Source organism: Erpetoichthys calabaricus, chromosome 12 (genome assembly GCF_900747795.2).
Source record: "Erpetoichthys calabaricus chromosome 12, fErpCal1.3, whole genome shotgun sequence".
Lineage (NCBI taxonomy): Eukaryota > Metazoa > Chordata > Cladistia > Polypteriformes > Polypteridae > Erpetoichthys > Erpetoichthys calabaricus.
Genome location: NC_041405.2, coordinates 104,759,511 through 104,787,355, shown reverse-complemented (window position 1 = coordinate 104,787,355; position 27,845 = coordinate 104,759,511). Strand labels below are relative to the sequence as shown.

The window sequence follows — 27,845 nt, the reverse complement described above, 5'->3', positions numbered from 1 at the left end:
ATTAAATCAGTCGTTCACATAGTACTGTCCAGCTTCTATCTGTGGACATGTTACTATGGTGTTTGGATGCACAAAATACAGCATAATGTGTTAATCAACTGGTATTGATAACAGTGATTTAAAGGCAAAGTGAGCAAAAGTCTCTTCCCACACCTTGTGAAATTAAAAAGAAAAAAAAACAATTTGAAACTAAAGTTTAATAGGGTAGATCAGCTAAAGTGGGGCATATTTGTTCAGTACTTGTCTGTATTGCAAAAGTGCAACAAACATTTTCCTGGAGGTGTTCATATTGGTTTTCTGAATATTTTACTGGAAAGCGATCACCTAGGCTGTAACGTCATTCCCAGTTTTGAAGTGCCACAAAAGATTGCCTTTGTTTCAAAGGTCGTATGTTTATCCAGTGAAAAACCAGCAGAAGTTTTGCATTGAAATGGTTACACATTTGTCTCTTTATGCCTCAGAGATTGCTTTATAGGGCAGTTTCACTTAGAGACTTTTCAGATAAACATTTGCCAATAATTATAACTTTTGTTTTCTTCTCAAAATGATGTGCAGTGCAGATCTTTATTCAGTGTGATTTTTAAAATGCCTCATCCTTCAGCTTTCGAAACATCAGAGTTTTGACTTTCTAAAGCTTAGAAACTTGCCTCAGTATTACAGTGATTGCTTGATAAGACAATTTTTGTCAGTAAATGCATGCATCCCTGCTGTGTTTGTCCTCGGCTCAATAGCATATTTTCAGACTAACAGCTCCTTCTCCCAAAACTTAACTGGAAAGAGCCTGCATGTTACTTTGGCTCTCAAACGGGTCACACTTCATATGCAAATAAGCTTCCCAAAATGCCACCTTGGACCTGTCAAATGAGTAGTAATTTCTTCGTGTCCATTAAAGAAATCTTCGTGTTGTACATCCTTACAAAGCAGATGTACTTACTTTTACACAGAATTGTAATGAAAATAAGTTTTGTATTTATTTTTTTTGACACTAGGTATTACTACTATTATGTGGTCATTGGAGGCCCTTTACAATGTTTGAGAAACGCATTTGGTTAGGAGCTGCTGAATGTGTTGTAATTAGAATCTGTGTGTGCGTGTGTGTGCGTGTGTGTGCGTGTGTGTGCGTGTGTGTGTGTGTGTGTGTGAAACTATAGAATTAAGAAAGAATGCTTACACTTTTGAAGGGCAGGCTTATGTTTTCCGTGTATCAAGTCATTTGGCTCAGCTCATGAGCAAAAGCAAGATCTGTTGGTTCCCAAACAGGTTTTTAATTGGGACAATTATGAATTAAATGTCAGCAAAAATTTTCAATATAAAGACTTTTTTATTTGCTACATTTATTAAAAAGCATTCAAATGATGCTACTTTTGCAATGGTCACATCTTTTTTTTTTTTTTTTTAGCCTACTTTCTTTTCTTGTGGGAGTCTGGAAGATATATAAATTTAAATGTTATAGTAGCCTGTACAGCAGTAATTCTGTTTCAGCCATCAAATATACCATACCAATTTCAAAATTAAACTCATAGAGTTTAAAAGACAAAAATAAAGCTGGATAATCCAATGGCAGCCACACTCCTGGTTCTATATATATAACAATAATAATCTGCATTAAATGCTACATATTATGCACAGATAAATACATTTCAATTTAATATATTTCATTAATTGATTCCTCCTTCAGGATATACGCGAGCACTAATTCATTTATTCATTCAGTAATCCCCTAAAATATATCTTACTTCATATAATCATCAGATGCGAGTACATAATATAACAGCTTTGTTGCCAGTAAAGTTTATTTTTTATATTTAAGATAACATGAACTATGTTATATAAGTATCAACAATTACATACTTCTGCTCAGAGCATCTGCAGTGTACACTTGAGAAGGTGACAAAGGACCAGATATACTTGTGCTTTGGGATCATTTTAAAAAGTCTTAACTTGTTTTATTATAAAATTACAATAGGATTCATTTGAGAACATCATATGTTAGTTTTTTTTCATTGAGTTTTTTTTCCAGGAAAACCTAAAACTTAACACACCAGCTATGTTAGTACAATATGTATTGGTAATCAGTTAAATTGATATATGGGCAATAAAGATGTCAGTCTAAAAAAATCATAGTAAGTAAATCCATTTTCAGTGAGTAAAAGGAATTAGTAACTTTTTTTGGTAAGGCATTTATTTAAATCCACTGTGTACTGAGGCAGTACAAATTTTTGGCTTTGATAATGAAAATTTCCTAAGCAAAGCTGAGTAACACAGCTAGTAAGAAATAAGGATTATAATACATGATTTGATTATAGTAGGATTATTTAATTGTGGCTAAGTAACTTCAATCATTGTCTTGTGTGTCACTATTATGCCCTGTTGAGGATCATGGTGTAAAATTAACAGGCAGAACTGGGTAGGCGAGACATCTTTTATTATCAAAGGTTTCCAATTCCTATTATTGAATTGCCAGGCACCCTCAAGCCAGCTGAGTAATAAGATACCTACAGCATGCATTATTTCTTCCTAACAGTGTTTAGCCTTGGGATTTGGGCCATGCCCAGCCTCCTCTCCCCCACTTATAAACCTTGTTCATTACTACTTTGAATAGTATAAAGAAAAGTCTGTAGCACCAACCAACAGTTATTTTACAATTGTAATGTAATGAAAATACTGTTCATTAATTTTGGTTGTTCTAAAATTTATTCAAAGAAAAAGAGAACGGTGAAAAGTATACACAAGAACAGTAATGTGTAAAGCTTTTTTTATTATAGTATGGAATAATTAATAAACTTTTTAAGGTTAATATCATTCCTTAGTCTCATTTTGTTGAGAAAAAAAAAGTATAAAGCTTTTAATTGTTTCGCAGTAAATACAAGCTGAAGTCACCTGACTTACTAACAAAATTGACCTAACTGACGAGATCTATTGTGGCTGATCGCTGTCATTCTTAGTAAATGTAAGGTATCACAATTACAAAAAAAAAAAAAAAACCTCTTGAGGAAATGATGTATGTGTTGTTAAGGGTCTGAAGGAGTGTTTTAAAGAATACTCCATCCAAAAATAATTTTTGTTACTATAAACTACATTGGGTAAGTGATGGTCAATTTAAAACTTTAATCTAATGTTTTCATGCAGAATAGAGAACAAAGTTTCTGATAGGCTTCTGTAGTGGTCAGTGTTGGACAAAAGCAAACAGTAACAAAAAAACGAAAAAAAAAACTTCCGTTACTTATATCATTACTCATATATAGACATAGTCCATGTATCAGATCATCCAGGTATATACTTACAGCATCCCAAACATCCATCGTCACTTCGGGGGGGAAAATGCTCTCTTGGATTAATGTAGAACACCTTCAGATGAAATTGAGCATTTGAATTGAAGACTTGCCTCCCTCCCACCTGCGTTCGTTGGTCACAAGTCCAGCCCAGTATTGCCTATACTGTATTGCCATTGTATCTTTAATGACTTAAAGTATGTATTCATTGGGACTTGTCATCTATTTTTTATGCATGTAAAATACAGTATTTCTAAATGAACAAAATGTGTATTGCATATATTTTTTTTTGTTAAAATATTGTCAAATAGTTACTTCAGGTATTATCTTCAAATATCACAAACAAGAAGCCAAAAGCTTCATGGGAGTGACTTTTTGAATTGAAGATGAACCGGTCTCCCTTGTTTGTTGGACAGGACTCCTGTCTTCACTTCAAAAAGTAATTCTCATGATTCTTTAGGTTTTCTGTTTAGAAATTATCAATGCATTATTATAAAGTATTTCACAATATTTTAGCAAAAAAAAAAAACATGCTTTCTGCATGTTTTGAGCATACGCGTATATATCTGGAATGCTGATATAGATTATGGGACATATAACATAATGATTTTTTGTTTTTTATCCTTTTTCCATTAATGTTTTTCACATCATGTGCCATTGTACAGCATTGGTCACTATTGGCTCCTATTATGTCCACATTTTTTTTTCTCTCATTTCTGCATGAAATCATGAGGTTAATTTTTCTAACTATGCAACTGGACTGATTTGCAAAAGCAAAAAGTCACTCTTGTAGAAATAAGATAAAGAGGATAGAAGCACCATAAGCAGCACATGGCCTTAAAGGCCTTTACTTGTACATTGAGTGAGCATGCATTCAGAATTTTTCATATTTTATATTTAAAAAGTAACTCATGGCTGCCAATCTGATGAAATTAATGATTCAGTATTTTTCTGACTTCTGTAGTTTTATTTACTGGCTATATTGGACGTTTATTCATTGTTACTGTTTACACTGACTTTATTAGCAAGTAATTTTTGATGTTTAAAATAAAAAGCTTGTGTGTCTTCCAAAAACCATGCATGTTTCTTTAACCCCCAAGACCATCCCCACCAACCTAGCCCCAAGCTGGTTTAATTAATAATTAATTAGTATTTTTTGCTTTTAAAATAAAAAAAAGGAAGTGTTTAAATATGTAAAATTGTATGAGTTGCCTTTAATAACATACCAAGGACAGGAGATATTAACATAGTGTACTTCGATATGGTACAGTAAAGAATGTTTAGTAAAGAGATGTTTATGGTAATATAATATAGACTAGATAGTTTTCCATCATTGTTTGCGGAAATTAAATCAATATTCATAATCTAAAAATTATAATAGTGCCCTTACTCGTTCCATTTTTTTTATGTTTGTTTTTGGTATTCTGCTAAAGAAAAAAAATTAATGGTGGCACACTTTAGTCACCATTTTGTTATTTACAGACCAGGGGCCTCATGTATAAACGGTTTATAAGCCCGTTTCTTCACTCACATTGCGATGTATAAAAACTAAACTTGGTGTAAACCACGCACATTCTCATAGCAGCACAACCCATTGTGTACATAAGTTTCTGCTTGCTTTTGCAAACTGCCGGCACCCAGCCTCCAAGCATTGCTACTGTTACTGTGTGATTTCCCTTTTATTTTTTAGGTTCACATCCATGACGCGGGCTTTATCAAATACACCAAAATTAACTGCATAGCGTTTATAAATTTAAGGCACCTGATTATAATCAACCTGTAAACAATATAATGGTGCATGGAATTACCAAGCTATTCCAAATACCACAGCTGCTTTAGCTTTGTTACTGTCAGTGCACAGTTCTTTTCACCCATTGTATCTGAGTGTGGAATCAGAGCTCTACGAGAGCTGATAGGAAAGCTCTACGCCGAGTTGTGTCAAAAGCCCTGGAGGCTATTTATAGCACATGCTGCATAAGGAAAGCCACCAGCATCTGCATGGATTCCACTCAGCCATGCACAAAGTATTTGAACTTCTCCCATACGGCAAACACTTCAAAGCATTTCCTGCTTGGACCTCGAGACTCAGAAACAGCTTCATCCCAAGAGCGATAAACGCACTCAATCGGTCCATCAAACACTCCAGATAGAACTGTTTGTACTTACAATTACCTCACTGTAAAGTTGCACTACAGCTGTAATATTGTATAACCTGAGCCACTTTATGAACCATTTGCACTATCTGCACAATATGTATATGTATAGTGTACTTATGCTTTCATACTGTATATTTTTCATTGTTTTATCATATTGTTATTTTATAGAAAAATAAATTTATGGAGGATTTATACTTGATATTTTTCAGGTGAAATTCATTAAAGTATGCATATTACATTATATAGATAAATTAACCTTGTTTAAATGTATATTGTTAATAATTAAACATGTGGGGGCGTGGTGGCATAGTGGTATCAATGAGCTGGCGCCCCGTCCAGGGATTGTTCCTGTCTCGCATTGTATGCTTATTGGGACTGGTGTGACCCTGGATGGATAGATGGGTGGAATAATTAAACATGTGTTACGAAGATTTTTCAATGCTCCTTACAAGTTTTGGAGAATCAGCGTTCTAAACTTACAGCTGGTTTGACATTTATTACAGAGCTTATATTGTGGCGATTGGTTATGTGGAGAAAGAAAACGGAAGGACAGGAATTGGGGGTTGGTACGTTTGACAGAGATGTTACAGTTGCAATAAATTATTTCATCAAGGGTTGTGTGTGCCACAGCGAGCATCTTGTGGGAGGCAATAACAAGCCAGCTCATCACTACTACTGCGCTACTGTGCCCCCCATGTTTAATACATACTGCATTTCATCATGAAAATGATACCAAGTATACCTCTTAGTATTCTAAAATGTTCAAAGAGCTGTAATGTCATGAATGTAATGTATTCTGTATGGAGTTAAGTGCCTGTGCACTCCTGTCTACAAAAGAAAAAGCATGTTTTAATTACATAGTGATTCACACACATTGAATGCGTCTTAGTATTCTAAAATGTTCAAAGAGCTGTAATGTCATGAATGTATTGTATTCTGTGTGGAGTTCAGTGCCTGCATGCTCCTGTCTACAAAATAGAAAGCATGTTTAAGTACATAGTGATTCACACACATTGAACATACAGAATAAGAAGCATTTAATGGGCTTTGAGAAACTAGTAAAGTAAACATCGATTTTAAGATGACGTTTGCGACGTTCTGCTTTTAAGGACAAAATGAACTGCAAGATTAAAGTGGAAATTTTTGAGATTCTAATTAAAATTTCTACCTTTTTTTTCCCTTCACTGTGTTCCTGTTTTTTTTTTCGCTGTACCCTAATATGCTTCCGTATGACACTCAGATGGTAGGCTACAGCTTGCCTTTTCACAGTGACTTTGATATCTGACCACTTCTTTTTCTTATTTCAGGCACTATGTGACTTTCTGAACTCGAACTTTCAAATGTCTCTGCCACTCTGTATCACTTGATCAACTTCCTTTTGTAGTTTATACCACTGCTTAAGTCAATAATTAGTACGTTTTTCCTTGCCTTCACTTCACATTTGCTGAAATTCTTCTTTCCCTGTACTTTTGCCATTGTCTTTTCACAAAATGCTTAACTTAAAGGGCTATTTATATTGATTTGCATATTCAAAGGGGCGTAATTCCAGGAGGCGTTGGTGGGGTGCGGCAGGTGCATGCATGTGTGTTACATTTAATGCTGACCTGAGTTTAAGGAGCAGTAGTGCGTGGAAGTTGGCTTATGCACAGTTTTGTGCATCTGATTTCCCCCACTACCCACCAAAACACTTTTGTCCGTACGCTATGTTTTAGTGTGAATTTTACACATGCCATTATACATGAGACCCCTGGTGCTTTGCAGTTTCAAAGTGTGAATTTTTAAACACTCTTATTTCATTACAGGATCACATGGAGCTGAAGCATAGCTTGACAGCATCAGTCTTAAATGGTACCCCAGTTGATTGAAGACCCCCAAAATCACACATATTAGACAGTTTACAGATGCCATTTATGGATACATATTTATGACAAAAATAAATTACCAAATCAATGAACTGTGAAATGTAACAAATAATAATAAGTGTAAATAATGAAGTATGTTTTTGTTGCTTATTTGCTTTTTAAGAATTCCTTCATAATTTGTTTATATTTACGTGACACCACACACAACATGAAATACACCTTAAAAAGAAAACTGTCATTTTCACCTGTCAAAGCTGAGAGGGTGGGCTCTAGTGAGTGCTGTTTTTTTATTAGTGGATTGTCAGTAGAGTGGACAAAAAAAAGTATCATAGGTACTTTAGATGCAGACTTTAATTCATGAAGCTCTGAATGAATCATCAAAGTATCTACTATTTGCAATAATAATGAACTACCTTTTCTTGCACTCATACCAGCCACAGTCACAACTTTGAGCATGTACCAGTCAAAAAAAACTAATTAGAACCCAACTTCTTCACCTTTCATGGATGAAAATGACTGTTTTTGTTTCAAGGTGTACTTCTTGTTGTGTGTGGAGTCTCTGAGTAAATAAAAGGAGAAATAAGCAACAAAAAAACATTTCATGATACACTTAATTATTAATGCTCACATATCATTTTATTACTATTTGTAACTTTTCATAATGCATTTTATTGTGTGTTTAATTGTGTATGAAATGTTCCTCCGGAGTAATTAAAATAATATGCTAGTTTTCAGATTCTGAGTGGATGTTAGATTGCCTGAAGAAAAGCCATATAGATCTGGGGAAAACTTGGGCAACTCGCAGATTGTGACTTGGCTGAGAGTTGAACACAGCTAAGTGGAGAGCCATGCCCGCCCATAGAGACAAAATATAGTTGATCATTGTTACAGCAGAGCTTTTTATTATAATGTAGTATGTCCTACAAAATATGCTGTGTGAAGTAGTATACTGAGCATTTTGACACTTGTTAAATTTGTTTTAATGGAAAGAACTGTTAACCATTCTTTATTCTTTAATGATCTTTATTGCTCTGATATTTTTGCAGAGTTATGGAGGAAAACCGAGCAGCAAAGGGAGAAGCTGAATGTGCACTTTATACTGTAGAGAGGAGACGAAAGCCATCTCAGACAATACAGAAGGTAACAAGTTTTATATCTATGTCATATGATCACACAAGTGTCAAGGCTGCAACATTTAGAAGTTAGGAACTTGGAAGCAAGTTTGACTGATGGTAATGTAATTACATTTTATATAAACCATCAATGTATGTTAATAAAGGTAAAGCATAAGCATTATTCAAATGAAAGCAAATAGCTTTCTGTTATTTTTTCCACTATACATTCACAAAAGTGCATTTCCCAAACAGTAGTTTAGAATTAAGATTATTCCAGTAATTCACCAGATATTCCAGGAAACTTGACAGAAAATTAGTGTGGTAATAAAGGAGTTTATATAATATAATAGTAACAGCTAAGGTCTCACAGGTGTAAATGTACAGAATAATTTTGAAATTTCTTAAATATTCTATAACCTGAGTTTTTAAAATTTAACTAAACTCTGAATGGTTTCATTAGGCACACTCTTAATCACTTTGTAACAATTTTTAAATTTCTCAAATTGCCGTTTTGTAGTTATACAACAAGATATGTATATGTATTTGTTTGATTAGCATCTGTTAATCTCTAATGAAACTGACGGCCTTTCCAGAACGGTTTAGTTCCTTCATCCCTTTTACAGTATACATTATCCAGAGTGTGGTTTTCTGCTTTGTAAACTCTACAATAAAGGGTAGTGCAAGACTTCAAGCGGGGGAATTGTTTTGGATTGTGGGTCTCTTTATCTGTCATGTGCAGAAGGCTACAGATGTTTTGCACAGAGACTGTTCTAACGCATAAAAATGGAATAACAATTCAGACCTTGGTTCTTGATATGGCTTGACATTTTCGCAAATTCATCAAATGTAATAATTGCACCTACTAATTATCTAGTTACTTGTTAATTCATCAGATTTACTTTTCTAAAAATGTACTTTACAAAAATTTACTTTTGTAAAACCTTTTGGCTCATGCCTTGTCTATACAAGACATGAAAGGACTTGCCTTTATTGCCTTATTTGTCTATGAAACTCTTTTGGTCCATTCAGTTAAGTAGAAGTGCTACAGCTTACACACCTGTAGTCAAGTCAAAAACTTTGACTATAAATACATGTTTACCCTAAACAATTTTTGAATAATTGTCATTTTTTTTGTTTTGAAATTGTGATGTACATAACAGGCAAACTTTGGCTATGTTCACACTGCCATCATAGATGTCTCAGTTAAGATTTCCACCACCACCACCACCCAACCCTAAGTTTGAACAGCAGAAAACTATGTGGAGTCCCATCTTTTCATGTAGGATTTAGACTACAATAAAGATGTGTGACTTGCATATGACTGGAGTTCAAATACTTAAAACGAAATTGTCTGGCAATGTTAAGCATATCAACTGTTTGTAGGCAGATTTAGACACAAGTACTTTATTCAGCCTTCTGAATTTGTCAAATCAAATGTTTTGTGGAAACCGTCCACATTAATGAATGTGGCAGTGATAAATGCAGTTTAAACAACTGGAAATATTTTATTATAAATTCCCCTCCGTCTTTCATGTTTGTGCTCAAATAACACAGAACACGAATGTGGCCTTTTCTCACAGCCTTTGTAAGTGTACTGTGGAGTATAAATATATTAAAAATCCTCACATTTCTTTAGCTCTGAGTTTCTCTAAAAACGATTGTTTAATATGATGTCATATTTTGATGTTTTATATTAAAACATTTTTATCAATAGGATGAGCAACAGGATTCTAATGCACGCTTTCTGAGAAGAAAGCAACGCAGGAGACAACATGCATATCAAACTCGATCTGCCATTGACAGTCATCTTCAGGACAGATTACAGAATACGCATGCCGAAGAAGACTCCGAAATCTCTGAAGATGTAAGTACTAGACATATAGCTGATATGAATTCAGTAAATTAATATTTTTTTAAATAAATTGTTCAGCTTCTGAAGTGTTTGTGTACAAATAGTGGATGCCAATTTTGTGCACTCTAATCAAAATTTCTGATTTTTGGAAATCCAACAGAACTCCAAACAGAGTTCATTCACTGATGCAACAGTATAGACCACTGCGCATGCGCAAAGCGAGTTGCGTAGGCGTGCACGTCCAGCAAGCCGCAAGGTAGCGTCGCTCGCTGCCTCAAAATGAGTGAACAAACAGCGCCAGATGATAAAACAGCCTCGCCATCTACATCGTCAGAGTTAATTGCCAGACGTGGTTCATTCTCACTCGCATGGCAGTGGTTTGGTTTTGAAAAGACTGATGTTGCTTAAAAGACAGCAATCTGCTGCAAACTATGTGGTAAATCGGTTGCCGTTAAAGACAGCTTGACAACTAACTTGTTTCACCATCTGCGAACTAACCACCACATAGAATACGAAGAATACGAAAAGCTTAAGGAGTCGACTGTCCAGCACAAGTCTAAAGTAACCAAGGTACAAGCACAAAAACACACTTGGCAAACTTTAGCGGACTCATTCTGCAAAAAACTGCCTTACGACAAGAAAAGCAACAGATGGCATGACATAACAAATGCCGTCACCAATTACATCGCAAAAGATATGGTGCCAATTCAAGTGGTTGAGAGAGATGGTTTTAAACAACTTTTGAATATTTTAGACCCAAGGTACACACTGCCTGGCTGAAAATATTTCAGTCAAACAGCTCTGCCTAAGTTGTATGATTCGTGTCGCCAAACTCTGGCACATAAACTGCAAAAGGTTTCACATTTTACCACAACGGATTTATGGTCAAGCCGAACATCCGAGCCGTACATCTCCCTGACAGTGCATTTCATTGACGAAAACTGGCAACTGCAAAACTTCTGTTTGCAAACATCCTACTTCCCAGAAGATCACATTGGCGACATCATTGCGCAAGGTCTGAAAGATGCGCTGGCATCATGGTCACTGCGAGAAGACTGCATGGTTTGCATGACAACAGACAGGCTAAAGTTGTCAGTGCACTACAGATTAATAACTGGAAGAGGCTACCTTATTTTGGGCATAGGCTTCATATTGAAATTGGGGAGTAATTTGGGGTTCCTCTATAAAATGCAGTTTATACATGCTACTTCTGCGGTATTCGATGGATGTTTAGATGTTTACAGTATAGTACAGTATGTTAGATTTGTGTTCTTGCTTGCATGCCGCACATGTTCAGTTCATGGCCTGTAATTTTGATGTTCAGGTATTTTATTCCCTGTGCATTTATAGCTTGTTTACATGAATAGTAGGTGCTCTCTTTAATAGTTTTGTTGGTCTCAGTGCAAATGTTTGTGTACATCCTGTAGGCCACTGTTCAGTTATGTACAATAATACATACTGTAATAAGTTGACTGGTGAATTTAATGTTTTTTTTTTTACTTCATCCATCCCCCCCCATCCATTATCGTAACCCCATAACCCAACTGGGGTAGGGGGGTGGGAAGAGCCTGTCCAGGGAACAACAGGCGCAGGCAGGCACCAATCCTGGGTGGGCGCCAACACACCACAGGGTACACACACTCACACAGCCACACTCGCACTCACACAATTACAGGGTAAATTTAGACTCTCCAATCAGCCTACCCTGCACACTTTTGGACTGTGGGAGGAAACCAGAGTCCCCGGCAAAAACCCACGCAAACACAGGGAGAGAGTGCAAACTCCACACAGAAAGGACCCGGGTGTTTTACTTCAGTTTTAATTAAATAAATAAGACCTGTTTTCCTTAACTGTTTCATTAAGCCACAATTAATTTTCTATTACCAAGACCAAGCTAGATCTTAATAAGACTTACAAACACATGTTTAAAGGATGCAGAATATCTTGGAATTATCGTCAAAGTCCCAGAAAATATCAAGATTTTTTTTTTTCCCCAATATCGCACACCCCTACAAAGAGCACAGTTGATACTGTTAAGCATTGTGGTCGTGGTGGTAGCACCAGTAGAGAGAAATGGGGCTTTTTTCTTAAACAGACAGTTTCTTTGGGCAAAATAAAGGGGGAAAATGTAGAAATAATGTAGCACTTTGTAAGAAAGTTTATTAAGGACAGGAAGTGAACCTGCATATTTTTGCATTTAAAGTCCAGTTCCCTAACTGGCACAATGTAAAGTACTGTATACAAATAATATCATGGTCATTCAGGCTGGGATTATGGGCAGCAGGAGGCAGAGTCTGCCATGGTGGCCTGATGCACATTAAAGTAGCCCAAACTTACCATCATACAAAATCTGTATCCATCTATATGTATTTTATCTATTTTGATATATACTGGGTGTCTCAAAAAATGTATACTCACTTTAAATGATTATGAATAAAAGGTTTATTAAGATGCATCTGAGTTTTAGAATTGAAATTAAAGACGACAAATGTAGAATCGGTTAACCTTGAAGTGTTAGAGCTACTGGCTGCTCTGGTCCAGTCACAGTTGATAACGTGGACCAATGGATTTGCAAACATCACAAATCTTTTAATTTGGTATTTTGGCGCATTCTGTTTCATTGACTGTTTTCAGCTTATCAAATGTTGTGGTTTTGTGAGATAAACATTATCTTTGACATGACCCCATTTTTAAAAAAAAAAAAAAGTCCATGGATGTCTAGTGAACACAAGGGCCATGTCTTTGTCCAATCCATTTATTTGGCAAATCTTTGTCAAGATAGGCCCTCACATCATGATGGTACTGGGGAGTTGCTCCATACATACTGCTGGGAATAAAGCTGGTCCTCTCAAATGCATGGCATGACTTATTCCTTCAGCTAGTTCAAATAAACTGCCACCAGTTGCATTGTGGTCTTAATAAACATTGTATTTATAATCATTCAGAGTGTGTATACATTCTTTTTAGTACCCTGTAGATTTTTTTTTTAATTTAAACTGCAACATAAAGATGTTCAAAGGAGTAACAAGGAAAAATTAAGATTATTTTGAGGAATGACATTTTCTTAACTATTTCTAACAGAACTGAAACTAGGTATTGCCATGACCTAAAATAATTTAAAGGTCTGGGGTTTTTTAGATAATTTAACTGTGTTGCATATTAAGTGTTCTAAATAATTAACGTGAAGTAGTAGTTTGATGTTTGTTTTTCTTTTATCGCAATGTCCTGTGTAAAACACTAGTAATTAGATTTCTTACTTTACAGGAATATGACAGGGATGAAGTAAGAAATGCTTCTTCGGAAGAAGGTGAACCAGAGTGGCAAAGTGATACTAGTTCCAGGTTAGACTTTTGTCTATGTTTCAATTAATGTTATAACAAGAAAGTATATTTATGGTAGTTTTATCATTCTTCATAAAATGCTTAATTTGAAATAAGAATGAAATGCTTTCTGAATAAATTGTTTATTTTTTTTAGAAAATAGGCTATTTAAATAATACTAAAGGATTTCTTTTTTTTTTTTGTTTTGTTTTTTTTTTTGGCCTGTGAAAGTGGATTGTAAAGACAATATGTGAAAATATATTGGTTTACTTCTTTCAAATATCTTTTCTTTATGGTAGCTGCAAAGGTTGTTTAGTGTGAAGATGTAAACAATAAGCTGAAAACCAAATGACTTAGTGGTGCTTAAAAATAAGATTTCAGATTTGCTTTTCATGTATTTTTTATTTAACTGTTTGTAATTTTATTTTCACCCTGCAAAAGAAATCCTGATTAGATTCAAAGTAATAACAAAACATGTCAACTATGAATTATAGTGAACTTTGTGATCTTGTACTTTTTATTTTGTGGTTGAGAAAATGCAGGAGTAGACAGAAACCCTTTTATTTTAACTGAAATAGCAGTGAAGGTCCCTTTTTAAATCAAACCTGTAGTTGCTGTAACAACCAGATTATGCTGGAATTTAAATATTAGAAAAACACAATTATACAGAAAGGTGCATCCAGAAAGTATTCACAACTCATCACTTTTTCCACATTTTGTTATGTTACAGCCTTATTCCAAAATGGATTAAATTCATTTTTTTCCTCAGAATTCTACACGCAACACCCCATAATGACAACGTGAAAAAAGTTTACTTGAGGTTTTTGCAAATTTATTGAAAATAAAAAAACTGAGAAATCACATGTACATAATTATTCACAGCCTTTACTCAATACTTTGTCGATGCACCTTTGGCAGCAATTACAGCCTCAAGTCTTTTTGAATATGATGCCACAAGCTTGGCACACCTATCCTTGGCTAGTTTCGCCCATTCCTCTTTGCAGCACCTCTCAAGCTCCATCAGGTTGGATGGAAAGCGTCAGTGCACAGCCATTTTAAGATCTCTCCAGAGATGTTCAATCAGATTCAAGTCTGGGCTCTGGCTGGGCCACTCAAGGACATTCACAGAGTTGTCCTGAAGCCACTCCTTTGATATCTTGGCTGTGTGCTTAGGGTCGTTGTCCTGCTGAAAGATGAACCGCCGCCCCAGTCTGAGGTCAAGAGCGCTCTGGAGCAGGTTTTCATCCAGGATGTCTCTGTACATTGCTGCAGTCATCTTTCCCTTTACCCTGACTAGTCTCCCAGTCCCTGCTGCTGAAAAACATCCCCACAGCATGATGCTGCCACCAGCATGCTTCACTGTAGGAATGGTATTGGCCTGGTGATGAGCGGTGCCTGGTTTCCTCCAAACGTAACGCCTGGCATTCCAACCACAGAGTTCAATCTTTGTCTCATCACACCAGAGAATTTTCATTCTCATGGTCTGAGAGTCCTTCAGGTGCCTTTTGGCAAACTCCAGGCGGGCTGCCATGTGCCTTTTTACTAAGGAGTGGCTTCCGTCTGGCCACTTTACCATACAGGCCTGATTGGTGGATTGCTGCAGAGATGGTTGTCCTTCTGGAAGGTTCTCCTCTCTCCACAGAGGACCTCTGGAGCTCTGACAGAGTGACCATCGGGTTCTTGGTCACCTCTCTGACTAAGGCCCTTTTCCCCTGATCGCTCAGTTTAGATGGCCGGCCAGCTCTAGGAAGACTCCTGGTGGTTTTGAACTTCTTCCACTTACAGATGATGGAGGCCACTGTGCTCATTGGAACCTTCAAAGCAGCAGAACTTTTTCTGTAACCTTCCCCAGATTTGTGCCTCGAGACAATCCTGTCTCGGAGGTCTACAGACAATTCCTTTGACTTCATGCTTGGTTTGTGCTCTGACATGATCTGTCAACTGTGGGACCTTATATAGACAGGTGTGTGCCTTTCCAAATCATGTCCAATCAACTGAATTTTTCCACAGATGGACTCCAGTTAAGCTGCAGAAACATCTCAAGGATGATCAGGGGAAACAGGATGCACCTCAGCTCAATTTTGAGCTTCATGTCAAAGGATGTGAATACTTTATGTACATGTGCTTTCTAAATTTTTTTATTTTTAATAAATTTGCAAAAACCTCAAGTAAACGTTTTTCACAATGTCATTATGGGGTGTTGTGTGTAGAATTCTGAGGAAAAAATGAATTTAATCCATTTTGGAATAAGGCTGTAACATAACAAAATGTGGAAAAAGTGATGCGCTGTGAATACTTTCCGGATGCACTGTATATGGGATTATTTCAACTCTCTGTAAGGCCTTTAATTGGATTAAACGAGTTATGAGAGTGTTGCATTTTTATTTCACTTATAAAAAGGTCTGTATGGGTATTTCCTGTCAATTGAATCTAATTTACATAATACCTGTCAGTTTGTTTTTCCACTTTTTTTCTTTTTTTTTTCTTAATGCTCTTCACTAGTATGTTTGTTTGCTTTTTCTTTCTTTCAGGTTTAAGATTTTTTTTTTTCCCTGTACTTGGATTAGTTTAAATTTGCACATAACCTGGCACTCTATTTCCACACATTTGGTTTGGATTTGTACCCAAACCAAAGGAAAGTAGAGCCTTCAGTGTCTTTAGTTTGTGATTATATCTGCTGTCAAAGTGCTTTGGTGTTAAGAGGTTGAAATGGAAACCTTATCTCTCATTTCCCCCTCAATACTGCTAAGACATAGAATGAGCTGTCAGATACACATGCCTGCGGTGGTATTATGCTACAATCACGTATTGCTGAAAAAGGCAGAAATAGTGCTTTGGAGTGGGAGTTGAGGCCTTCAGCACTATGAAGCACAATGCTAAATTCTTCCCTGTCATCCTTCTATATATAGAAATAGAACAAAAAATTAGGACTTTCTGATCTTTAAGCTTTTACCATTTGGACTTTTTATTTCAGCAACTCGTCCAGTGAGTATTCAGATTGGACTGCTGATGCTGGAATAAATCTGCAACCTCCCAAAAGGCAGACAAGACAGACAATCAGGAGAATAAGCAGCAGTTCAGATGATGATGATCACACCAAAACAGAGAGGAAGTACTCAGAGAAGCGGCGGAGACCCAAACAGACAAGAAGGAAGGTAATTGATTTCAACTTTAGAAAATCAGGGAATGAAGGAGTATGAGAAAAAAGCCACAATTCTAACTTATCTTTCCTCCTATAAATCACAGTTCTTTGCATTTTGATATACAGGTGCTGGTCATAAAATTAGAATATCATGACAAAGTTGATTTATTTCAGTAATTCCATTCAAAAAGTGAAACTTGTATATTACATTCATTCATTACACACAGACTGATGTATTTCAAATGTTTATTTCTTTTAATGTTGATGATTATAACTGACAACTAATGAAAGTCCCAAATTCAGTATCTCGGAAAATTAGAATATCAATTAAGACCAATGCAAAGAAAGGATTTTTAGAAATGTTGGCCAACTGAAAGGTATGAACATGAAAAGTATGAGCATGTACAGCACCCAATATTTAGTTGGGACTCCTTTGGCCTGGATTACTGCAACAATGCGCCGTGGCATGGGTTGATTAGTCTGTGGCCCTGCTCAGGTGTTATGAGAGCCCATGTTGCTCTGATAGTGGCCTTCAGCTCTTCTGAATTGTTGGGTCTGGCGTATTGCATCTTCCTCTTCACAATACCCCATAGATTTTCTATGGGGTTACGGTCAGGTGAGTTTGCTGGCCAATCAAGAACAGGGATACCATGGTCCTTAAACCAGGTACTTGTAGCTTTGGCACTGTGTGCAAGTGCCAGGTCCTGTTGGAAAATGAAATCTGCATCTCCATAAAGTTCGTCAGCAGCAGGAAGCATGAAGTGCTCTAAAACTTCCTGGTAGATGGCTGCGTTGACCTTGGACCTCAGAAAACACAATGGACCAACACCAGCAGATGACATGGCACCCCAAACCATCACTGACTGTGGAAACTTTACACTGGACCTCACGCAACGTGGATTCTGTGCCTCTCCTCTCTTCCTCCAGACTCTGGGACCTTGATTTCTAAAGGAAATGCAAAATTTACTTTCATCAGAGAACATAACTTTGGACCAGTCAGCAGCAGTCCAGTCCTTTTTGTCTTTAGCCCAGGCGGGACGCTTCTGACGCTCTCTCTTGTTCAAGAGTGGCTTGACACAAGGAATGCGACAGCTGAATCCCATGTCTTGCATACGTCTGTGCGTGGTGGTTCTTGAAGCACTGACTCCAGCTGCAGTCCACTCTTTGTGAATCTCCCCCACATTTTTGAATGGGTTTTGTTTCACAATTCTCTCCAGGGTGCGGTTATCCCTATTGCTTGTACGCTTTTTTCTACCACATCTTGTCCTTCCCTTCGCCTCTCTATTAATGTGCTTGGACACAGAGCTCTGTGAACAGCCAGCCTCTTTAGCAATGACCTTTTGTGTCTTGCCCTCCTTGTGCAAGGTGTCAATGGTCGTCTTTTGGACAACTGTCAAGTCCGCAGTCTTCCCCATGATTGTGTAGCCTACAGAACTAGACTGAGAGACCATTTAAAGGCTTTTGCTTTGAATTAATTAGCTGATTAGAGTGTGGCACCAGGTGTTTTCAATATTGAACCTTTTCACAATATTCTAATTGTCTGAGATACTGAATTTGGGACTTTCATTAGTTGTCAGTTATAATCATCAACATTAAAAGAAATAAACATTTGAAATACATCAATCTTTGTAAATGAATGAATCTAATATACAAGTTTCACTTTTTGAATGGAATTACTGAAATAAATCAACTTTGTCATGATATTCTAATTTTATGACCAGCACCTGTATGTGAATGGTTGTGGTTTTAAATGGAAGAAAATTGATCATTTAAACATTTCTGAGCACTAACCTGGAAGATGTACAAGGAATTATTTTCCTTTTAGAAACGTTTTAGAAAAATGTTTTTTTGAAAATTCAACCAAGACATCTAAGTATGCACTCTGCATTGTTTTATCTTATTTCTCTACCAATAAAAGAAAAACAGAACTGCAACTGTGTCTTTTACCTCTATCTTGTACAAGAACTCTGCTGGTGCAAAGATCTGTGTGCATTAGATTTTGAAGAAATGGTTAAGTAAATTTCACTCTCAGATCTTACATATTTGCTGTGATGATATATGACTGAAAGTGAACAATTCTTAAGTATTTGCTTTCAGTGATGGATTACTTTTTGGGTGATTCAAATTCATAGGCTTCCTTTTGATGATAAGGAGACCCTTCTTTTGTCATCTTGTCATCTTTGATACCATTTCACAATTATCTGTTTAGGATAATGAAATAGCAAAATATTTTTTTCTGATGGCTTGATTTTTTTTATTAGCCACTTCAGCACTCATCATAACCTTTTAATTGACAAATAATGCTTATAAGTACTCTTCTCTGATCTTCTTTAATTGATAAAAATAATGTTGCTACAGATTAATAGCTTTTCAATTGCATTAAACTGACAGAGATCTATATATTAATATATATATCTCATATATTTATATATTAATATATAATGTATATGTATCGTATATCTCTATAATCTTGTATGTATGTATGTATGTATGTATGTATGTATGTATGTATGTATGTATGTATGTATGTATGTATGTATGTATGTGTATTAATATACAGTTGACCCTTGACTTAAGAACTCAATTGGTTCGCGAGGGCTGGTTGTAACTCAAGTTGGTTGTAAGTCAAAACTATTTTTCCCATAAGAAATAATGGAAATACCCATAATGCGTTCCGAACCTCCCACAGCAACACTTAACTTTTTTTAATAAAAAAGGGTTGTATAATGTGCATAATTTACCAAACACACCAATAGTTTTTCTAATGTACTAACCAAAAAGTTATAAAAAGTGTCTAGCCTACCAGAAACAACAATTTCATACTGTACTCACCATTTAAGTTGACATTTTTGGCTTGAAGGAGGGAGGAGGAGGAGAATGAAATGGAAGGTGGTTATTGTTTGGAAGGAGTTTCCTTATACAAATCTTTTCTTTGTAAAATTGTCGAGATGGTGGATTTCGACATGCTGTACATATTAGCCAGATCGGTCACACGAACGCCACTCTCATATTTCCACACAATTTCATTCTTCATTTTGATTGTGATCGCTTCCTTTACCTTCGTTACCTTCACTTCCTTCCTTAGCAATTATCGAAATAAATTATATAAATCACTGCACTGACCGAAATTACGTCCACAAACACATGTATCTGAGCTCCAACTGACGCTTACAAATGCTCTTGGCTGTATGTTTACAATCGCACAAGTGGATACATGTGACCGCATTCGGGTCGTAACGCAAGATGTTGGTCGTAATTCAAAACAAAAATTTTGATCGTAAAGCAAGTTGTTCGCATGTCAGGCCGGTCGTATATCAAGGGTCGACTGTATAATATATATAATATATACAGTACTGTGCAAAAGTTTTAGGCAGGTGTGAAAAATGCTGTAAACAAAGAATGCTTTCAGAAATATAAATAATGATTGTTATCAATTTACAAAATGCAAAGTGAGCGAACAAAAGAAAAATCTAAATAAAATCAATATTTGATGTTACTACGTTTTGCCTTCAAACCAGCATCAATTCTTATAGGTACACTTGCACAAAGTCAGGGATTTTGTAGGATTATAGTCAGGTGTATGATCAACCAATTATACCAAACAGGTGCTAATGATCATCAATGTCACACGTAGGTTGAAACACAGTCATTAACTGAAACAGAAACAGCTGTGTAGGAGGCTTAAAACTGGGTGAGGAACAGCCAAACTCTGCTACCAAGGTGAGGTTGTGGAAGACAGTTTCATGTCATGGCAAGATTGAACACAGCAAGGTCTCTCCCAGACAAAGATTTCAAAGCAGACTGGGGTTTCAAGATGTGCTGTTCAAGTTCTTTTGAAGAAGCACAAAGAAACGGGCAACGTTGAGGATTGTAGACGCAGTGGTCGGCCAAGGAAACTTAGTGCAGCAGATGAAAGACACATCAAGCTTATTACCTTTCGAAATCGGAAGATGTCCAGCAGTGCCATCAGCTCGGAACTGGCAGAAACCAGTGGGACCCGGGTACACCCATCGGAGAAGTCTGGCCAGAAGTGGTCTTCATGGAAGAGTTGCAGCCAAAAAGCCATACCTCCGATGTGGAAACAAGGCCAAGCAACTCAAGTATGCACGAAAACCTAAGAACTGGAGTGCAGAAAAATGGCAGCAGGTGCTCAGGACTGATGAGTCAAAATTTGAAATATTTGGCTGTAGCAGAAGGCAGTTTGTTCATCGAAGGGCTGGAGAGTGGTACAGTAATTAGTGTCTGCAGGCAACAGTGAAGCATGGTGGAGGTTCCTTGAACGTTTGGGACTGCATTTCTGCAAATGGAGTTGGAGATTTGGTCAGGATTAATGGTGTTCTCAATGCTGAGAAATACAGGCAGATACTTATCCATCATGCAATACCATCATTTATTCTGCAGCAGGACAACGACCCCAAACATACAGCCAAAGTCATTAAGAACTATCTTCAGCATAAAGAAGAACAAGAAGTCCTGGAAGTGATGGTATGGCCCCCACAGAGCCCTAATATCAACATTATCGAGTGTGACTGGGATTACATGAAGAGACAGAAGGATGTGAGGAAGCCTACATGCACAGAAAATCTGTGGTTAGTTCTCCAAGATGTTTGGAACAACCTACCAGCCGAGTTCCTTCAAAAACTGTGTGCAAGTGTACCTAGAAGAATTGATGCTCTTTTGAAGTCAAAGGTTGGTCACACCAAATATTGATTTGATTTAGATTTTTCTTTTGTTCATTCACTGCATTTTGTTGATTGATTGAAAATAAATATATATACACTCACAGCGCATCACTTTTTCCACATTTTGTTATGTTACAGCCTTATTCCAAAATGGATTAAATTCATTTTTTTCCTCAGAATTCTGCACACAACACCCCATAATGACAACGTGAAAAAAGTTTACTTGAGGTTTTCGTAACTTTATTAAAAATAAAAAAAACTGAGAAATCAATTACAGCCTCAAGTCTTTTTGAATATGATGCCACAAGCTTGGCACACCTTTCCTTGGCCAGTTTCGCCCATTCCTCTTTGCAGGACCTCTCAAGCTCCATCAGGTTCGATGGGAAGCGTCTGTGCACAGCCATTTTAAGATCTCTCCAGAGATGTTCAATCGGATTCAAGTCTGGGTTCTGGCTGGGCCACTCAAGGACATTCACAGAGTTGTCCTGAAACCACTCCTTTGATATCCTGGCTGTGTGCTTAGGGTCGTTGTCCTGCTGAAAGCTGAACCGTCGCCCTAGTCTGAGGTCAAGAGCGCTCTGGAGCAGGTTTTCATCCAGGATGTCCCTGTACATTGCTGCATGTCATCTTTGCCTTTATCCTGACTAGTCTCCCAGTCCCTGCCGCTGAAAAACATCCCCACAGCATGATGCTGCCACCACCATGCTTCACTGTAGGGATGGTGCCAGGTTTCCTCCAAACGTGATGCCTCGCATTCACACCAAAGAGTTCAATCTTTGTCTCATCAGACCAGAGAATTTTCTTTGTCATGGTCTGAGAGTTCTTCAGGTGCCTTTTGGCAAACTCCAGGCGGGCTGCCATGTGCCTTTTACTAAGGAGTGGCTTCTGTCTGGCCACTCTACCATACAGGCCTGATTGGTGGATTGCTGCAGAGGTGGTTGTACTTCTGGAAGTTTCTCCTCTCTCCACAGAGGACCTCTGGAGCTCTGACAGAGTGACCATCGGGTTCTTGGTCACCTCTCTGACTAAGGCCCTTCTCCCCTGATCGCTCAGTTTAGATGGCCGGCCAGCTCTAGGAAGACTCCTGGTGGTTTCGAACTTCTTCCGCTTACGGATGATGGAGGCCACTGTGCTCATTGGAACCTTCAAAGCAGCAGAACTTTTTCTGTAACCTTCTCCAGATTTGTGCCTCGAGACAATCCTGTCTCGGAGGTCTTCAGACAATTCCTTTGGCTTGGTTTGTTCTCTGACATGAACTGTCAACTGTGGGACCTTATATAGACAGGTGTGTGCCTTTCCAAATCATGTCCAACCAACTGAATTTACCACAGGTGGACTCCAATTAAGCTGCAGAAACATCTCAAAGATGATCAGGGCAAACAGGATGCACCTGAGCTCAATTTCGAGCTTCATGGCAAAGGCTGTGAATACTTATGTACGTCTGCTTTCTCAATTTTTTTATTTTTAATAAAGTTGCAAAAATCTCAAACATTTTTCACGTCATCATTATGGAGTGTTGTGTGTAGAATTGAGGAAAAAAATGAATTTAATCCATTTTGGAATAAGGCTGTAACATAACAAAATGTGGAAAAAGTGATGCGCTGTGAATACTTTCCGGATGCACTGTGTATTTGTATATATGTGTGTGTGTGTGTGTGTGTGTGTGTGTGTGTGTGTGTGTGTGTATGTGTATGTGTATATATTATATAAACTACTATACTACATATTATGAACATGTTCTTCTTAAGTTTGCATATGATGGATTTATGTCCAAGTGTCTGTTTCTGCTATCGATTTCTTGTTTTTAGCATTAAAGAGGACTGTGCGCAAATTGTTTGTGTGCTATTCTGGCACCTGACTTGGCCAGGATGCGCACTGTACCTTCAGACACCTTGTGGTGATAAAGGAGTGAGTGCCAGGTGGGGTGGGGGTTCTGATTCAGGTCGATTTGTTTGCGGAGTTTTTTGGCGTCTTCTGTGTAAGCTCCGATTTAATGAATGTTTTTGAGTATCCATTTGAAGTGAGAATTAATGCTAAAAACAAGAAATCGATAGCAGAAACACGAAACGCAGTTTATAGCATTCCATGCAGTTCTTGCTCAACGGTATACATAGGACAAGCTTGAAAAAGAATCGCAACACTTATACAGGAACATTGCAACGCCGTCCGAAGAAAGGACTCACTTTCATTGTTCTACACGCATACTAAATCAACAGGACATGCATTTAACTGGGACAATGTAGAAGTAAAATTTAAGGCCAGTACTAAAAGTGGCAGAGAGCTGGATGAATCTTGGTTATCAAATGAGAACGCCATCAACAGACATTTGGACATAAATCCAGCATATGCAAATTTAAGAAGAACATGTTCATAATAAATAAACTGTACACCCAATACCCCCCCCCCCCCCCCCCCCACTCACACTGACTTAGCCACCCCCACCCCCTCCACGTAATGTTTCGCTATATATTGCCTTTGATTCTTGTAAGTCTAAGCATTATCCTCTGATGAAGACACCTGGTAGGGGTTGAAAGCTCAGTAATAAAAACTACTTTATGATACGTGATTCATTTTTTCTCCCTTTGTGGATCTCCAGCTGCAAATATATATATATATATATTATATATTTCTCTTCTGGTTCGTCCTGCTTCCACTTCAAAACGGGTCCCAACCAAACGCAGCCGACACGGCATTTCTCGATTCCTATTCGTCCTCTTCCATGTCGTGCACTATACTGGCCTGCTGAGCCTAATACATCCAACAAGTACTTGAAGTGCTGCCACAACGGTTAAGTAGCTTTACCACCTTTGCAGGAGTCACCTGTGTCTTTACAACAGCTTCTTACACAGCAAACATCAGAAGCTGAAAATTATCGTGAACACATTCGAGAATACAACTCTTCTCTAGCATTTGCTTCCATAGGTGCACAGATAACTCAACCTTCTGGCCATGGACCATACTGTTTTAAAATACATGGGCAAATTTATCACCAAATCTCTCCACTATACGCTAACACTTCTACCTCTCTAGGATATGGACAGTTGTATGTATTTGACACAGTGGAAGCTACTTAAGGACTATTACAAAAATAAAGCAAACCCTGTATGCAGCGAAAATGTACTTCTCCAGCTAGATTCCATGCTCAGAACCATTAACCCCTTCGCTAAATCATACAAACACATGCATGAAATCACTCAGTCCAATCCAACAGCATCTGTACTAATGGTTGTCAAGGAAAACCCTAGGCAGGATTTACGACGATACAATGCCACTACATGTCACACCGATGTTGCAGCGATTTTCGTCGGAGAAAATGGCGAACAGCCTGCCGAAAGGTACATTTGCATCTATCCCAGAGGCAACTCCTGCAAACAGATTTCCACGCTCAATATGAATTGCGATCCCGTGATTTACCCACTTTTATTCCCTTATGGAGACATTGGCTGGCACAAAGATTTTCAACATGTTCCCAATAAAAGAACCACCAAACGAATAAGGCTTACTCAATGCCAATTTTACGCGTACAGATTAGCAATGAGGAATACATTTAGTATTTTGCACTCCAGCAGCAAACTATTCCAACAGTACGTCGTAGATGCGTATGTTAAAACAGAGAGCGCGCGTCTCAACTATCTCAGATTACATCAACAAGATCTGCACATGGAACAATACAAAGGACTTTCAGACGCACTGCAAGCAAACGCTGAAAATAACAACGTTCGTGTAGGCAATACGATCATATTACCGTCCACATTTCCAGGAAGTCCAAGATACATGCAACAAAACTATCAGGATGCCATGGCCATAGTACGTAAATTCGGAAAGCCTGATTTATTTATCACTTTCACATGTAACCCTGCTTGGCCAGAAATTCTACATGCATACTGCGTCTTTCAAGAAGTATTTATTTCTTCTTGATTTCTGAATTCCTTTCTCATCTTTCTCTTCCTTTCCGTTCCTATTCTTACACTATTCCGTTCCTATTCTTAATATACTAGCAAAATACCCGCGCTTCGCAGCGGAGAAGTAGTGTGTTAAAGAGGTTATGTAAACATATATATACATATACATATCTACATATACACATCTACATATACATTATATATATATAATATAGTGCGTTGTAACACGGTCTGTGATTGTTACATGGGAGGGAGACGACAAATCACAGCTTCCCGCTTTCTAATCGGGCCTGTGATTGGTGCTTTGACAGATGCCCAGATCCCACAGTATTTCCCCTTAGGAGAGGCGTTAGGCAAGTGTAATTGAATAGCGGTGCTGCAAGTTTAGCTTTACACCTGTTTTTAAGGCTTATTGACTGAAAGGGGCTTTCATGAAAAAAGTTAGGGCTTTGCTACAGGATACACCCTCCACAAGTTAAGGAAGTAAAAATAAAGGTATATTAAGTTTGTATGCGGGCGGTATGGTGGCGCAGTGAAAGGTGCCAGTTAGGAGACCCGGGTTCGCTTCCCTGCGTGGAGTGTTCTCCCCGTGTCTGTCTGGGTTTCCTCTGGGCGATTCTAAATTGTCCGTGGAGTGTGGGTGTGTGCGCCCTGCGGTGGCTGGCACCTTGCCTGGGGTTTGTTTCCTGCCTTGTGCCCTGTGTTGGCAGGGATTGGCTCCTGTATTTAGGATATAGCGGGTTGGATAATGGATGGATGGACATTTGTATGCATAGCCCATTTGCCCGTTTTCGTTTTTTTTCTTTCTTTCTTCAGTAATATTTCAGCAAACCCGGAGCTTGTCAGTTCAAATCCTGGTACTGACACCACTGTGTGACCCTGAGGAAGTCACTTCACCTGCCTGTGCTGCAAAAAACAAAAGTAATGTAACAAATTGTACCTCAGATGTTGCAAGTTGCTGGAATAAAGGCATAAGTCAAATAGATAAATATGTATTATACACATAGGAACTATTCATTTATTTTCAGTTAAGTCATCTGCAGCAAACCTTTATAAATGAGGGTTTCTCCTTTTTAGATAGTGCAAACTGTTTCTTCTTCCTTGAGGTTTTCTCTTGGAGAGCTTTTTTCATTTCATTGAAAATTAAAGCAGCAGCTGCCAAAATATGTAGCTTTCTTATTAATTTTTCAACATTGTGTAAAATACTTTATAAAGTAACACAAAAGGTTTAAATACTGGTTATCCTTTTACACTAAAATATTACTAAAGAGATACAAAAAAAGTAAAATGCATATGTTCTTTTTCTTTAAGGAGATTAAATATTACTGAAGAAAGAAAAAAAAGAAAAAAACTAAAACAGCTAAATGGGGCTATGCATATGAACTTAAAAGGTTTAAATAAAACAGAAATATATACCTTTTATTTTTACTTCCTTAACTTGTGGAGGGTGTATCCTGTAGCAAAGCCCTAACTTTTTTCGTGAAAGCCCCTTTTCAGTTAATAAGTCTTAAAAAGAAGTGTAAAGATATTAACAATCAGCAAACCCACCAAGACATGGAATCGTTTAAATCAAGGCGCGAGTCGAAAAACACCATCCCATACTATTAGTTAACGATTAACACATTTCTATATGTATTGTAAGCATACAATACAACTGATAATATGTTGCGCTTATTTATCTGGTGTACCGACATTTTTGCGCGTTTAACGGCTGAAATCCAACATGGTTTGTGCCCTTCAAAATGAAAACAGTTTGCATTTATCTTTTTAATAAAAGGCGAGCTTCTAAGCCTGAGAAATCACCCCGTAAATGCACACGTTTAATTGCACATGTGTTAATATGTATGCTTACACAGTATTAAAAGACACTCAAAAATTAACGTCATTTACCTTCGTTCCTGCGTTTGACTCGTGCTGTAAATCTCTTCTTCCTAACTTTTGTAAGTAAGCTGTAAGGAATGAGCCTGCCAAATTTCAGCCTTCCACCTACACGAGAAGTTCGAGAATTAGTGATGAGTCAGTCAGTCAGTCAGTGAGGGCTTTGCCTTTTATATATATATATATATATATATATATATATATATATATATATATATATATAATAATATATATATAATATATGACAGCAACACTCATAACAATGACAACACAATTACATTGACAATCATGTTACGTTATTTTTAAAATGTTTCCTTTCATAACCTCTTTAACACACTACTTCTCCGCTGCAAAGCGCGGGTATTTTGCTAGTGTATATATATATATATATATATATATATATACACACACACACATACATATATATAGGGAGAAAAAACGAATCACGTATCATAAAATAGTTTTATTCCCAAGCTTTAAACCTCTATCAGGGGTCTTCATCAGAGGGTAATGTTTAGACTTACAAGAATCAAAGGCAATATATAGCAACACATTCAGTATTGGGGGTCGGCGGTGACTAAGTCAGTATGATCGGGGGGGGGGGGGGGGGGGGTGTTGTATCGTTTAATTAATGTGCATATGTCCTTCTTAAGTTGGCATATGC

At 37.4% G+C, this 27,845-nt stretch overlaps 1 protein-coding gene across 1 annotated transcript in view; it reads left to right on the top strand.

The window, feature by feature from the left end:
• The window catches only part of brwd3 (bromodomain and WD repeat domain containing 3), a 183,440-nt gene that overhangs the window by 67,718 nt on the left and 87,877 nt on the right, over nt 1-27,845 (top strand). Inside the window, 4 exon segments of the mRNA XM_051934489.1 lie at nt 8,337-8,430; nt 10,120-10,269; nt 13,522-13,598; nt 16,552-16,732. Of these exon segments, the coding sequence (XP_051790449.1) occupies nt 8,337-8,430; nt 10,120-10,269; nt 13,522-13,598; nt 16,552-16,732 (502 nt within the window).